Source organism: Podarcis gaigeae (genome assembly GCF_964106915.1).
Source record: "Podarcis gaigeae genome assembly, chromosome: 18".
Classification (NCBI taxonomy): Eukaryota; Metazoa; Chordata; class Lepidosauria; order Squamata; family Lacertidae; genus Podarcis; species Podarcis gaigeae.
The window spans coordinates 3,265,950-3,280,038 of NC_139696.1; the positions used below are offsets into that span (position 1 = coordinate 3,265,950).

General features: G+C 45.9%; 2 protein-coding genes across 6 annotated transcripts in view; one reads left to right on the forward strand and one right to left on the reverse strand.

Moving 5' to 3' along the window:
• GAMT (guanidinoacetate N-methyltransferase) overlaps positions 1-14,089 on the forward strand; it is a 218,826-nt gene that overhangs the window by 42,844 nt on the left and 161,893 nt on the right. The window lies entirely within an intron of this gene.
• The window catches only part of TJP3 (tight junction protein 3), a 57,047-nt gene that overhangs the window by 29,935 nt on the left and 13,023 nt on the right, over positions 1-14,089 (reverse strand). For 4 of the 5 annotated variants that reach the window (XM_083720274.1, XM_083720275.1, XM_083720272.1 and 1 more), the window contains exons 2-8: positions 8,943-8,999; positions 7,004-7,128; positions 6,366-6,468; positions 2,954-3,425; positions 1,635-1,738; positions 250-412; positions 63-156 (exon numbers count right to left, since the gene is read on the reverse strand). In XM_083720274.1, coding sequence (XP_083576400.1) covers positions 63-156; positions 250-412; positions 1,635-1,738; positions 2,954-3,425; positions 6,366-6,468; positions 7,004-7,128; positions 8,943-8,990 — 1,109 coding nt within the window. In that variant the 5' untranslated portion in view covers positions 8,991-8,999. Of the gene's footprint in view, positions 1-62; positions 157-249; positions 413-1,634; positions 1,739-2,953; positions 3,426-6,365; positions 6,469-7,003; positions 7,129-8,942; positions 9,000-10,239; positions 10,267-14,089 lie in introns of those variants that run through there. The other variant, XM_083720273.1, reaches the window with a different exon arrangement.

Genomic DNA, 14,089 nt, shown 5'->3' on the forward strand with positions numbered 1-14,089 from the left:
CAGGGTGGCCAAAGGAAACGAGGACCCCCCCCCCCATCCAGGCATCTCAGAGAGAAGCTTACGGGGCCGGATTCCATTTTGGAGATCCCGTTGAGTCTGGCCCGCTTGCTGGGGCAGTTGGAGGCGGCGAGATGTCCGAGCCGAGGTCAGAGATGTCTTTGGGGAAAGAAAACAAAGAGAAATAATTTGGCGGTGCGTCACTTCTGCAAGCGCTAAACAAGGGCGAAGAGATCCCTGCCCCTCACTCACCATCCAAATGGGAGCTTTCGCTCTCGCTGTCTCTCACTTGGGGAATGTTCACGAGAAATTGGCTGTTATCCCGAAGGACCACCAGAGTCAACCTCCCCTCCGAGAGCTCGATCAGCCGCCGTGTCTCCTCCAGGGACAGATTCTCACTCGACACCCCATTGATCTGGAAAGAGAAGAGATTCTCTTGAACCCAGAGATTGATTTATTTATTTATTTTAAAAAAATAATAATATTTATTGAGGTTTTAAAGGTTACACATGAAAAAGAAAAACACCAAATTAAACAAAAAGCAAAACAATGTATCACAATAAAAAAGAGTAAAATAAAAAAATAGAACGAAAAAAATACAAACAATTTTAAAAAAAGCAAAAGCAAAAGCAAAAACACATCAAACCTTCACATAATTTATCTTTCATTTGCTTGTTTCCTTGACCTCCTCCCACCTCCCTTTTTTGTATTCTAATTCAGTTAGATATTTCAGCAAATCCTTTCCCTCTTTGTTTTTGTCCTAATAATTTATCTTAATGTACTGTAATTTTACATTCTCTTCTTTCACCAATTAACAATCCTTTTTTACTTTATTTAATCTTATTTCTCATTAAAACTAATATATCTATTTGAACTTAATCTCTTAAAACATTTCCACTAGGGAAATGTTCGGCCCCCGGGCCTTAGGTTGCCTACCCATGACTTACATCGTAGGAGCCTACACAACACAAAATCCTGTTGCTGCATATAGGTTTTATTTTATTTCTTTTTTATCTTATATTTTGGAAATGCACATTCAGAGTTTTTTCCCTTTACAGTGGTGCCTCGCAAGACGAATGCCTCGCTAGACGAAAGAGTTTTCCGTCTTTTGAGTCATTCCGCAAGACGAATTTCCCTATGGGCTTGCGAGTTCTTGAGTTTTTTTCCTTTTTCTTAAAGCCGCTAATAGCCGCTAAGCTGCTAAGCCGTTAATAGCCGCTAAGCCGCTAATAGCAGTGCTTCGCAAGACAAAAAACCGCTAGACGAAGAGACTTGTGGAACGGATTAATTTTGTCTTGCGAGGCACCACTGTAAATTTTTTGGGGGGCAGCCCCAAGAGATCGGGGCTCTAAACTAGAGCTTGTTTAATTTATACGTAAATCCGGCACTGATTCTGGGACTGATACGGTTTTAGAAACACTGTACAGACAGAGCCTAGGACCGATTATACTGGAAGGGTGTATTACCCATTTTTTATGTGGTATGCAAACTGAATAAACAAAGATAAAGCAGATATTTAAAAGGAAGGATATTAATAAACAATATATCCTCTCCTGCCACCCTGAACATTCCCACAAATTGCAGGTGTAATTCCTCCGAGATTTTAACGAAGACCCTCCCTCTCCCACCCAACTCACCTTCAGTATGAGGTCTCCCTCCTGCAACGAACTGTCCTTAGCCGCCAATCCTGTGTCCGTAATGTGTTTAATAAAGATCTGGCTCCCCAACTTCAAGCCAAACTCTGCATTTTTGTTGGGTTTTGGGGGGAGAGAGGAGAGGAAAAAAACGGAGACATTTGGGTGAAATGAACGGCAGATTCTGCAAGAGTTCTTCAAGCGCTTTCGAAGGAGGGAGGGAAGAAAGGCAGAGTAATGAAAGAAAGAGTATCGAAAAGGAGGGATGTATTTTTTTTAACTGTTTTTGTTTTGCTTTGTTTAGGGTTAGGGTTAGGGAGTGGGTTTTGTTTAGTTTAGTTTAATGTGTTTAGTTTAATGGGTTTAGGTTGTGTTTTGTATTGTTTATATATTGTATTGTCTTTTTTTTCTTTTTTCTTTTATCTTCTGTCTTCTTTCCTTTTAAAAGTAATAAATATTATTAAAAAAAAGAAAGGCAGATAAATCAATGGAATATGTAGAATTGACAAGTAGGAATAAGGAACCAGGAAGATGGGAGCTTCCTGCAGCCAATCAGAAGCCGCGCTTTGGTTTCCAAACGTTTTGGAAGTGGTACGTCCGAGGTACCACTATATAGTTAAAGAAGATGAACAAATGAGCAAATTTGGGTATGCACAAGATATTAGAAATAAATTTAAGGAACCGCAGAAAGAGGGGGAAGGAAGTCAAGTTTCGAAATGTCAAGATGGCTGTAAAACTAGTGAAATGTATAAAATTAGTGTAATGTTAAACTTGAAAAATACATTTTTTTTAAAAAAAAAGAATATACATATATACAGTGGTGCCCTGCAAGACGAACGTCTCGCAAGACGGAAAACCCGCTAGACAAAAGGGTTTTCCGTTTTGGAGGCGCTTCGCAAAACGAATTTCCCTATGGGGTTGCTTCGCAAGACGAAATGTGTTGCGAGTTCCTGCGGGTTCCCCCCCCCCTTTTCCTAAGCCGCTAAGACGCTTAACAGCTGATCCGCTAAAAGCCGCTAAACCGCTAATAGCGCTAATCTGCTAAGCTGTCAATGGGCTTGCTTCGCAAGACGAAAAAACCGCTATACAAAGAGCCTCACGGAATGGATTAATTTCGTCTTACGAGGCACATATACACACACATACACACACACACACACACACACACACATGCATACATATATATATCTCTTAAGGATGCAAAATGCTTATCTGAAATTGTAAAACAGAAAAATTAATAAAAAGTCATATTAAAAAGGCGAGGAATCTCTACGTAAAAGGAAAAAAGAGGAGGGGGAAATTGGGGTGGAAATCCCTCTCACCTTCACTCTCCTTGCTCTTTACCAGAACGGAGCGGACCGGTTTCATCGGCACGTCCTGCTGTGGAAGCCTCTTGAACCCAGACACCAGGGCCAGGCCACTGGCACTGCCCCTGTGGCTGTACCCATTGGTGAAGCGCTGTCGGTCTGACCCACTGTCTTGGCTCCGCCTCCGGTGCCCGCCGTCTTGGCTCCGCCTCCTGCTTCTGACCGGGTGCCTGCGGGGGGCATCTTCCTCGTCCCGGTAGCGCCCGGAGCTCCTCTCGCTGGACGAGTCGCCGTCGTAGCCGCGGTTGTGTTCCGCCTCAGCCTGGCGCCGGCCGCCAGCCACCAACCCGCCCCGCGCAGAAGGCACCCGGTAGCCGGCGTCCTCGTCGGAGTCGCCGTCGCGCAAAGCGGGGCTGGAGAGCGGAAGGCTTTTGGGCGGGCTGGGCTTGGCTACCGGGAGGTGCACTTTCCGAGGGCGCTTGACTGTCTGCGAGAGGAGAAAACGGAATACAATGGGGCCTTGGTTCTCAAACGCCTTGGTTCTCAAATGCCTTGGTTACCAAATGCCTTGGTTACCAAATGCCTTGGTTCTAATATGCCTTGGTTACCAAATGCCTTGGTTCTCAAATGCATTGGTTACCAAATGCCTTGGTTCTCAAATGCCTTGGTTACCAAATGCCTTGGTTACGAAACGCCTTGGTTACCAAACGCCTTGGTTACCAAACGCCTTGTTTACCAAACGCCTTGGTTACCAAATGCCTTGGTTCTCAAACACCTTGGTTACAAAATGCCTTGGTTCTCAAACACCTTGGTTCTCAAATGCCTCATTTCCCAACCGCCGAAAACCCGGAAGTAAGTGTTCCGGTTTCCGAACGTTTTTCAGAAGCTGAACGCCTGACACGGCTGTCGGCTGTTGTTTCCGGGGCGCCTGCGCCAATCAGAAGCCGCACCTCGGTTTCCAAACATTTCAGAAGTCATCCGGAACAGATTAAGTTTGGCGCTTTTGTTTTTGCTCTTTATTTTGCGTTTTTGTTTTTGAGGCTTTTTCGGTTTATTTGTTTTTGTGACCGTGTGGAACTCAGTTCTGCTACTGATGGCTGGATTGTGTGACTGGGGAAATGAAAAAAAGCACCCTATCCAAACATCGACTATCATCAGTGCAGGTATGAAAAGTATTTAATTTTAATTTTTATCATCTACAATTCTGTCTTATTTATTTTATAGTACAGTGGTACCTCGGGTTACAGATGCTTCAGGTTACAGACGATTTAGGTTACAGACTCTGCTAACCCAGAAATAGTGCTTCAGGTTAAGAACTTTGCTTCAGGATGAGAACAGAAATCGTGCTCCGGCGGCAGCGGGAGGCCCCATTAGCTAAAGTGGTGCTTCAGGTTAAGAACAGTTTCAGGTAAAGAACGGACCCCCGGAGCAAAAAATACGGTATTTAGCTGCATGAATGCGCAGAAACGGAGGCTTTGGGAAAAAGCAGGCCTGCGTTATTATCCGATGGAACAGAGTTTCCACTCCTATCGCAGATTCAAGGCCATATAACGTTCTCGACACATTCTGAACAAATTCTGAGTTAGCAGATTCCCCCAACCACACACTATTTTTGTGTCTCTTCACAATGTAGGCTACCGTATTTTTTGCTCTATAAGACTCCCTTTTTCCCTCCTAAAAAGTAAGGGGAAATGTGTGTGCGTCTTATGGAGCGAATACAGGCTGCGCAGCTATCCCAGAAGCCAGAACAGCAAGAGGGATTGCGGATTGTGGTTCTGTTGTATATTTATAATAAAAGAATGCCAAATCATATAAGATGCCTGGAAGGTCTAGTCGCAGTCAAAATCTCAAATTACCTGTGGTTTTTTCTGTTACAACTCTATTCCAGAGTGCATGTTGTCAAGCACCCAGTCTCAGACCTTGGACTGTTTTCTATCGAATTGCAATCCCGCATTTGAGCTGCCAATATCATATATACCGTATTTTTTGCTTTATAAGACTCCCTTTTTCCCTCCTAAAAAGTAAGGGGAAATGTGTGTGCGTCTTATGGAGCGAATGCAGGCTGCGCAGCTATCCCAGAAGCCAGAACAGCAAGAGGGATTGCTGCTTTCACTGCGCAGCGATCCCTCTTGCTGTTCTGGCTTCTGAGATTCAGAATATGTTCTTTCTTGTTTTCCTCCTCCAAAAACTAGGTGCGTCTTGTGGTCTGGTGCGTCTTGTAGAGAGAAAAATACGGTAACCTACGACGTCTGCGTCAAGGGTTGCACCCAGGACGGGCCCCTGACAAATGGCCGCCCAACCTCTGTTTAAAAACCTCTGGAGAAGGAGAGCCCGCTATCTCCTGAAGGAGCCAAAAGGCTCTTTGTGCCGGAAAGTTTTTCCTAGTCATCGATCTGTGGAGTTGGACGCAGTGCCAGTTTTACGTATACAGTGGTACCTCGGGTTAAGAACTTAATTCGTTCTGGAGGTCCGTTCTTAACCTGAAACTGTTCTTAACCTAAAGCGCCACTTTAGCTAATGGGGTCTCCCACTGCCGCTGCACCGCCGGAGCACGATTTCTGTTCTCATCCTGAAGCAAAGTTATTAACCTGAAGCACTATTTCTGGCTTAGTGGAGTCTGTAACCTGAAGCGTATGTAACCCGAGGTACCACTGTAAGCTAAATAAGCTATAGCTTAGGGCCCCACTCTCAAGAGCATAGGCTTTCTGACTCCTGGATTGATAACAATCTATTATCATTACAATGATGTAACTTGTATACAAGGGATGTGGGTGGTGCTGTGGGTTAAACCACAGAGCCTAGGACTTGCCGATCAGAAAGTCGGCGGTTCGAATCTAATGGGGCCTCCTGCTGCTGCTGCGACACGGGAGCACGATTTCTGTTCTCATCCTGAAGCAAAGTTCTTAACTTGAAACACTTTTACTGGGTTAGCGGAGTGTGTAACCTGAAGCGTATGTAACCAGAGGTACCACTGTAATAATAATAATAGTTCTATACAACCACAACAGGCGCTGCAACCTTCCAACAGTTTGACTTCACCTCCGGAGAAAGGCCGATGTCTGAACTCCTACTTTAGCTGATTCCTGCATCGCAGGGGGGGTTGGACTCGATGAACCCTGGGGCTCCCTTCCAACAAATTCAACGATAGTTATCAGCTCACTTAGAGCTGCCGTTCTCTCACCGAGAAATGAGCCGCCCCAAAATCTGCAGGGAGGCGATCGAAATCCGGGAATCGTAGCGTCGGTAGGCGCCAACCCCATGAAACAGCAGGACTCTTTTTGCCCCATGCAGGACTCAAACCCACAGCCCCGAGATTAAGAGTCCCATGCTATTAACCACTGAGCTATTGCTCAATTTAAAGGCATGCCTCTTCCGGAGCAATTGGCCGAGGGTCACCATCAAGGAGTCGCCGCTTGCTTTTACTCACAACATTGGCAGCTTTCCCGCAGCCTTTCAGGGTGTGGATAGCAAAGGAAGACGACACATTCTCCATGGAGATTCCATTCACCATGGCTATCTTGTCCCGGGTCCTGAAAAAAGGCGAAAGCCTTGTGAGATGGGCCAAGAGTGATCAGCAAACAAAAAGATTCTGACTCTCCCAAACCATTAAAAGAAACCTTGCGAGGATTCCATAGAAAGCTCATTTCCCTCTTTCCTGGCTGCCATGTGGGTTCGCCAAGCCACGGTTTCCAGTTTCCTCATTTCCAGCAAACTGGACTTAAGATCAAACCATGGTTTTTGGGTTCGCCAACCACAGTTTCCGGTTTGCTCGCTTCCGGCAAACTGGACTTAAGATCAAACCATGGTTTTTGAGTTCACCAACCAGAGTTTCCAGTTTGCTCGCTTCCAGAAAACTGGACTTAAGATCAAACCATGGTTTGTGAGTTCGCCAAGCCACGGTTTCCAGTTTCCTCATTTCCAGCAAACTGGACTTAAGATCAAACCATGGTTTCTGGGTTTGCCAAGCCACGGTTTCCAGTTTGCTCGCTTCTAGCAAACCGGACTTCAGATCAAACCATGGTTTCCTGGCAGCCTGCTAAAGCTGCCTGGTTTAAGGTTACTCACTGGAGCCGGCCATCAGCAGGACCCCCGGGCACCACGTCGGAGATGATGATGGATGTGTCTCCGTCGACTCCGCTGGGGCGATCCCGGCCTCCCGATATGGCAATGCCGAAGCCCCTCCGGGGATCCTGCATGGAAAGAGGCCCAAAGCAGATGTCAGTTCCCTTCTGCGCTCCAATTTAATTTGATTCCAGTTTGTTTGCTTCCAGAAAAATGGACTTAAGATCAAGCCATGGTTTCTGGGTTCCCCAACCATGGTTTCCACTCGCTTCAAACAAACTGGACTTAAGATCAAACCATGGTTTCTGGGTTCACCAACCATGGTTTCCAGTTCGCTCGCTTCCATAAAACTGGACTTCAGATCAAGCCATGGTTTGTGGATTCCCCAACCATGGTTTCCTCTTCACTCGCTTCCAGCAAACTGGACTTAAGATCAAACCATGGTTTGTGGGTTCCCTAACCATGGTTTCAAGTTCGCTTGCTTCCAGAAAACCGGACTTCAGATCAAACCATGGTTTCTGGGCTCAGTAACCATGGTTTCCTCTTCGTTCGCTTCCAAAACACTGGATTTAAGAGCAAACCATGGTTTCTGGGTTCACCAACCATGGTTTCCAGTTCGCTCGCTTCCAGAAAACTGGACTTAAGATCAAACCACGGTTTGTTGGACTGCTGGTTGAGCAAAAAAGGGGTGAAGAAGCTTCCGCAAACTTCTTTGTAGATACGCCAGGGGAGGGAAAGGGAAAGCTCACCAGGTTTGGGGCCATGCTAAACCAAGGGCAAGGAACCTTTTCAGGACAAAGGGCCACTTCTGCATGTGGCCCACCTAATTTCAGGAGTGAGCCGGCCGTAAATCCCACTGTGCAAGCTGGAGTTTATTAGCAAAAACAGGATCTGCACAGGAGAGTCATGCCTAATGAGCAGAGCAGATCGTTGCCGATGATCTATGTTTTAAAAATGCTTGATATTTGATGTTCATTTCTGTGGTGTCCAAACTTTTTTCTAGGAGGGCCAGATTTGATGAAGTGAGGGGCCGTGAGGGCACCAAGCTAACTGAGCTTTTTTTAGGGTTGGAGTTGTGGAGGTTTTTTTTTTAGGATTTTACCCCAGGAGATGATCTGCCACAGGGGCCGGATTAAACCGACCGGTGGGCCGTATTGGGACCCCAAAACGGAATTTGAACATGTTTTCGATATTCTGTCTTTTCCTTCTCCTTACAAACATTAATATATATATTTTTAAAGCCAAAACACACACACACACAAATCAGAAAACCATCCGCTTATTTCTTCGGCTTATTCTGCTTATTGGTCTCTCTCTCCCCCCCCCCCCAACTGTACTACCTGGGTTATGAAGGCGCCCTAAAGACGTTAAAGCAAAGATTATGGGCTAATGCACACAGTGACTTGCGCTCTCGATCACACGCAGTCTGCAGTCTGCTGGCAGTAGGAGTACAATATGAGCCTGTCTTTAAGTTAACACCTTACATTAAAAACCTGACAGTACCAAACTACCGAAGGCTTTTCGCCAAAGCCAGACTAAACGTCTTTACTTCTGCAGTGTTGAGAGGAGTTCCTTACCAGGACTGACTTTGCTCATGTGCTCAAGACATGGATTCCATAAAACATATTTTGTTGCAATGTGCAAAATATGAGCAAGCCAGGGCTGAACTGATATTCCCCTTGCTGGTACCTTTCCCGGGAAAATCAGAGGCTCGCTATGTCAGGTTCCTATTGGAAGACCGGACAAACGCTAGAACATTAGCAGTGGCAAAGTTTTTATCGATGGTTGCAAGAACCAATGATCCCTATTATTCTGAACAAAATGCTTCTTTAACCTGGAGGTAGGCTGTATGAATTGTGTATTGCTTTGTAACGATTTGTTGGGTCTCTGGACCGTAATAAAGATTGTTCTTGTTATTCTGCTTATTTATCAAATCACTCACCCTGTTTAGTGTTACTGTATACTGTTCCCAGATTATCATTTCCTCCATGTCTGCAACCTAGGGAAAGACGGAAAACGTTATAAAACAACTTCAGGGATATACACAAACAGAAAGAGAGCAGGCAGCCAAAGAATTAGCCCTTTATGTCAAATCAATGTCTGATTCAGCTTCTGTTTTCTCTCTCTTAAAAAGCCCCTTTTACGTATTGGAGGGGCTTGGACTTAGATACCCCTTGAGGGTCCCTTAAAAAGTAAAGGTAAAGGGGCCCATGACCATTAGGTCCAGTCGTGGACGACTCTGGGGTTGTGGCGCTCATCTCACTTTACTGGCCGAGGGAGCCGGCGTACAGCTTCCGGGTCATGTGGCCAGTAGGACTAAGCCGCTTCTGGCGAACCAGAGCAGCGCACGGAAACGCCGTTTACCTTCCCGTCAGAGCGGTACCTATTGATCTACTTGCACTTTGACGTGATTTTGAACTGCTAGGTTGGCAGGAGCAGGGACCGAGCAACGGGAGCTCACCCTGTCGCGGGGATTCGAACCGCCGACCTTCTGATCGGCAAGTCCTAGGCTCTGTGGTTTAACCCACAGCGCCACCTGCGACCCTTTGAGGGTCCCTTGCAACTCTATAATTCTATGATTTTCAGTTTCCTCACCTGCTCTGCCCTTTCCTTCAACTCTCCATTGCCAACTAACACTCGCTACATTTATGCACATGTGGTGGAAGCGTAAGAGAATTTTGGGATAGCATATATAATGAAATTTTAAAATATATTTAAATTCTCTTCTCCCCAAAAAACCTGAGGCCTTCCTATTAGGAATTGCCGTATTTTTCGCTCTATAAGACGCACCAGACCACAAGACGCACCTAGTTTTTGGAGGAGGAAAACAAGAAAAAAAAATATTCTGAATCTCAGAAGCCAGAACAACAAGAGGGATCGCTGCGCAGCGAAAGCAGCAATCCCTCTTGCTGTTCTGGCTTCTGGGATAGCTGCGCAGCCTGCATTCGCTCCATAAAACGCACACACATTTCCCCTTACTTTTTAGGAGGGAAAAAGTCAGTCTTAGAGAGCAAAAAATACGGTATGTCCATGGAAATCAAGAGAAACCGTAGACCTCTTTTCATGAACGTAACCACAGCGGCTAGGATTTTAATAGCAAATCACTGGAAAAGTGATAACATAAAACCGACTGGCAAGCAAAAATGATAGAATATTTACAACTCGCAAGGATGACAGGGAGATTAAGAGGAAACTCAGTACAGAAAGTTAATAAAGACTGGACAATGTTTGAAGAATACCTTAAAAACCATTGTGACAACGGTCAATTCCGGGCAGACTTAGAATGAATCTTGAAATACAAAGAAAGTCTATAGCAGAATGTTCTTGATAAGAAATGGGAAAAAATAATAAGAATAATGAACTGTGTACAGATTAGCAAAATGTAAATTAGTACAATGAGAAGAAATGGAAGTTTGTGTCCATGGTTTTGTAATGTAGTTTGTATTATAAGTATTGTCTAAGTTAAAATGATGAGCTATGTGTAAATTGATGTTGATTGATGTTTAATGAAGATTAAATTTAAAAACAAACACCACCCACATACCCCCTTTCATTAATCCATCGCCCATTATTTATTAATTATTATTAGAATTAGAATTTATATACCATCCTATACCCAGAGGTCTCAGGGCGGTTCGCAGAACAAAGCCAAAATACAAAACCACAAAATATATAATCAAAATAAAAACAACCACCCTGCCCCTTACTTCCACAACCCTTCCCTTCTGGCATAGAATTGCAGAACTGTATCATTGAAAGGGACCCTAAGGGTCATCTAGGCTGACCCCGTGAAAATGAAGGAATCGTGTTGCCCCTCGAGCTCAAGATTTCCCCCACCAAGTTGCTCTCACCCCTGGGACCCCTGTTCACGAGAGTTTCGTCCCAGCCGAACTAACAACTCCACGCTCCTCGTGGCAAGCGAGCCGCTGACATCCCGACGGCTCCCTTTCTCCTCCCCTGCCTTCCCGGCCAACTTGGAATGCTTGGGGACATTCCGTGACCTCACAGAAGCATGAGCCAAACAGGGGCTAGAAGCCAGCAATCAGCCTTTTTCTCCTGCAAAGAGATAGACAGGATCCCTCCAGGGCACACCGCAGCTCAGATACGATACAGTGGTACCTCTGGTTAAGTATTTAATTCGTTCCGGAGGTCTGTATTTAACCTGAAACTGTACTTAACCAGAAGCACCACTTTAGCTAATGGGGCCTCCTGCTGCCGCCGCACTGCTGGAGCACGATTTCTGTTCTCATCCTGAAGCAAAGTTCTTAACCTGAGGTACTATTTCTGGGTTAGCGGAGTCTGTAACCTGAGGCGTATGTAACCTGAAGCATATGTAACCCGAGGTACCACTGTACAATACGATAATCTTTATTGTCATTGTCCCATATAGAACAACGAAAATGAAAATCTACATCAGACATTCAGAAACCAACAAGCCTGCTATCCCAGCCTGGTTAGCCCCCCAAAAACTCTGATACCCCATTTTTAAATACAATATACTCCCATAGAGACTACCTTAAAGGTAACGGGACCTCTGACCATTAGGTCCAGTCATGGCTGACTCTGGGGTTGCGGCGCTCATCTCGCTTTACTGGCCGAGGGAGCCAGCGTACAGCTTCCGGGTCATGTGGCCAGCAGGACTAAGCCGCTTCTGGCGAACGAGAGCAGCGCACGGAAACGCCGTTTACCTTCCCGTCGGAGCGGTACCTATTTATCTACTTGCACTTTGATGTGCTTTTGAACTGCTAGGTTGGCAGGAGCAGGGACCGAGCAACGGGAGCTCACCCCGTCATTGCGGGGATTCGAACCGCCGACCTTCTGATCGGCAAGTCCTAGGCTCTGTGGTTTAACCCACAGCGCCACCCGCATCCCTAGAGACTACCTTACACAGTGTTTTAAACCAAAATTGCATTTGGATAGAAACTGTTTTTCAGGCGGCTAGTCCTGGCCTTTATAACCCTATACCTTCTTCCAGAAGGCAGAAGCCGAAAGAGATCATTTCCGGGGTGCGCACGGTCCTGCGCTATCTCTGCCGCTTTCTTATGGCACCTGGAAGCGTAGATTTGATCCAAGGTGGCCAATTATTCTCTCCGCAGTCTTTACAACCCTGGACAGCATTGTTTTTCCCCTGGCTGTGCAGCTCCCAAACCACACACACAGACCATAAGTTAATACGCTCTCCGTAGTACAATGGTAAAATGCCATCAACAGGTCCTTTGAGAGATTGTTTTTCCGGAGGATTCTCAGAAAATATAACTTCTGCTGTGCTCTCTTCATCAGGTCTTTGGTGTTTTCTCCCCAGCTTAGGTCATCTCTCAACTCCATTCCCAGAAATCGAAACACCGAGACCTGTTCCACGCACTTCCCCTCAATAATAAGAGTTGTGTATTTATGGAAGTTGAAGCGCTGGGCACTGGGGAATAGCCGCTACCAGGTGAGGCGGGCAAAGAGGGAAATCCTTCGCTTGCTGCTCCTTTCTCAGCCAAACTCTAATAACTAAACGCCAGGCAGAATTTTATAGACTTCTATCATGTTGCTACCATAAAGAAGGCTGATCGCCGAAGAATGGATGCTTTTGAATTCTGGTGCTGGCGGAGACTCTTGAGAGTCCCATGGACTGCAAGAAGTTCAAGAAGGACACTGACAAACTGGAACGTGTCCAGAGGAGGGCAACCAAAATGGTCCAAGGCCTGGAAACGATGCCTTATGAGGAACGGCTAAGGGAGCTGGGCATGTTTAGCCTGGAGAAGAGGAGGTGAAGGGATGATATGATAGCCATGTTCAAATATATATAAAAGGATGTCACATAGAGGAGGGAGAAAGGTTGTTTTCTGCTGCTCCAGAGAAGCGGACACGGAGCAATGGATCCAAACTACAAGAAAGAAGATTCCACCTCAACATTAGGAAGAACTTCCTGACAGTAAGAGCTGTTCGACAGTGGAATTTGCTGCCAAGGAGTGTGGTGGAGTCTCCTTCTTTGGAGGTCTTTAAGCAGAGGCTTGACAACGACATGTCAGGAGTGCTCTGATGGTGTTTCCTGCTTGGCAGGGGGTTGGACTCGATGGCCCTTGTGGTCTCTTCCAACTCTATGATTCTAAGAAGATCCAACCTCTCCATTCTGAAGGAAATGAGCCCTGAGTGCTCACTGGAAGGACAGATCCTGAAGCTGAGGCTCCAATACTTTGGCCACCTCAGGAGAAGAGAAGACTCCCTGGAAAAGACCCTGATGTTGGGAAAGATGGAGGGCGCAAGGAGAAGGGGACGACAGAGGACGAGGTGGTGGGACAGTGTTCTCGAAGCGACCAGCATGAGTTTGACCAAACTGCGGGAGGCAGTGGAAGACAAGAGGGCCTGGCGTGCTCTGGTCCAGGGGGTCACGAAGAGGCGGACACGACTAAACAACTAAACAACAACAATCATGTTGCTCCTCACGCCCCTTTACTTTAAAACTAAATAGTCCCAAACCTCCCCTCGATCATCCAAGTCACCTTTCCTGAACTTTTTCCAATGCCCGCTTTGAGGAGAGGTGACCAGAACCCAAATGCACCATAGATTTCTACAATTGCATTAACAACCACCACCACCACAACTTATTATTTATACCCAGCCCATCTGGCTGGCTCCCAGCAGAATAATAATAATAATAATAATAATAATAATAATAATAATAATATATTTATATCCTGCCTGCCCCAGCCGAAGCAGGGCTCAGAGCGGCTAACAACAGTAAAAGTAACACAGTTTACATAAAATCACAATCCATTAATTGAGACACATTCTAAAATCAATTCATTCTAGATATTAAAAGCACAACAGAACATCAAACACTAAAAATCTTCCCTGAACAGGGCTGCCTTCAGATGTCTTCTAAAAGTCAGATAGTTGTTTATTTCCTTGACAACTGATGGGAGGGTGTTCCACAGGACGGGTGCCACCACTGAAAAGGCCCTCTGCCTGGTTCCCTGTCACCTCGCTTCTCTCAGGGAGGGAACCCCCAGAAGGCCCTCAGGAGATGGACCCAGGTGTTCAGGCCGGACGATGGGGGTGGAGACGCTCCTTCAGGTCTACTGGGCCATTTAGGGCTTTCAA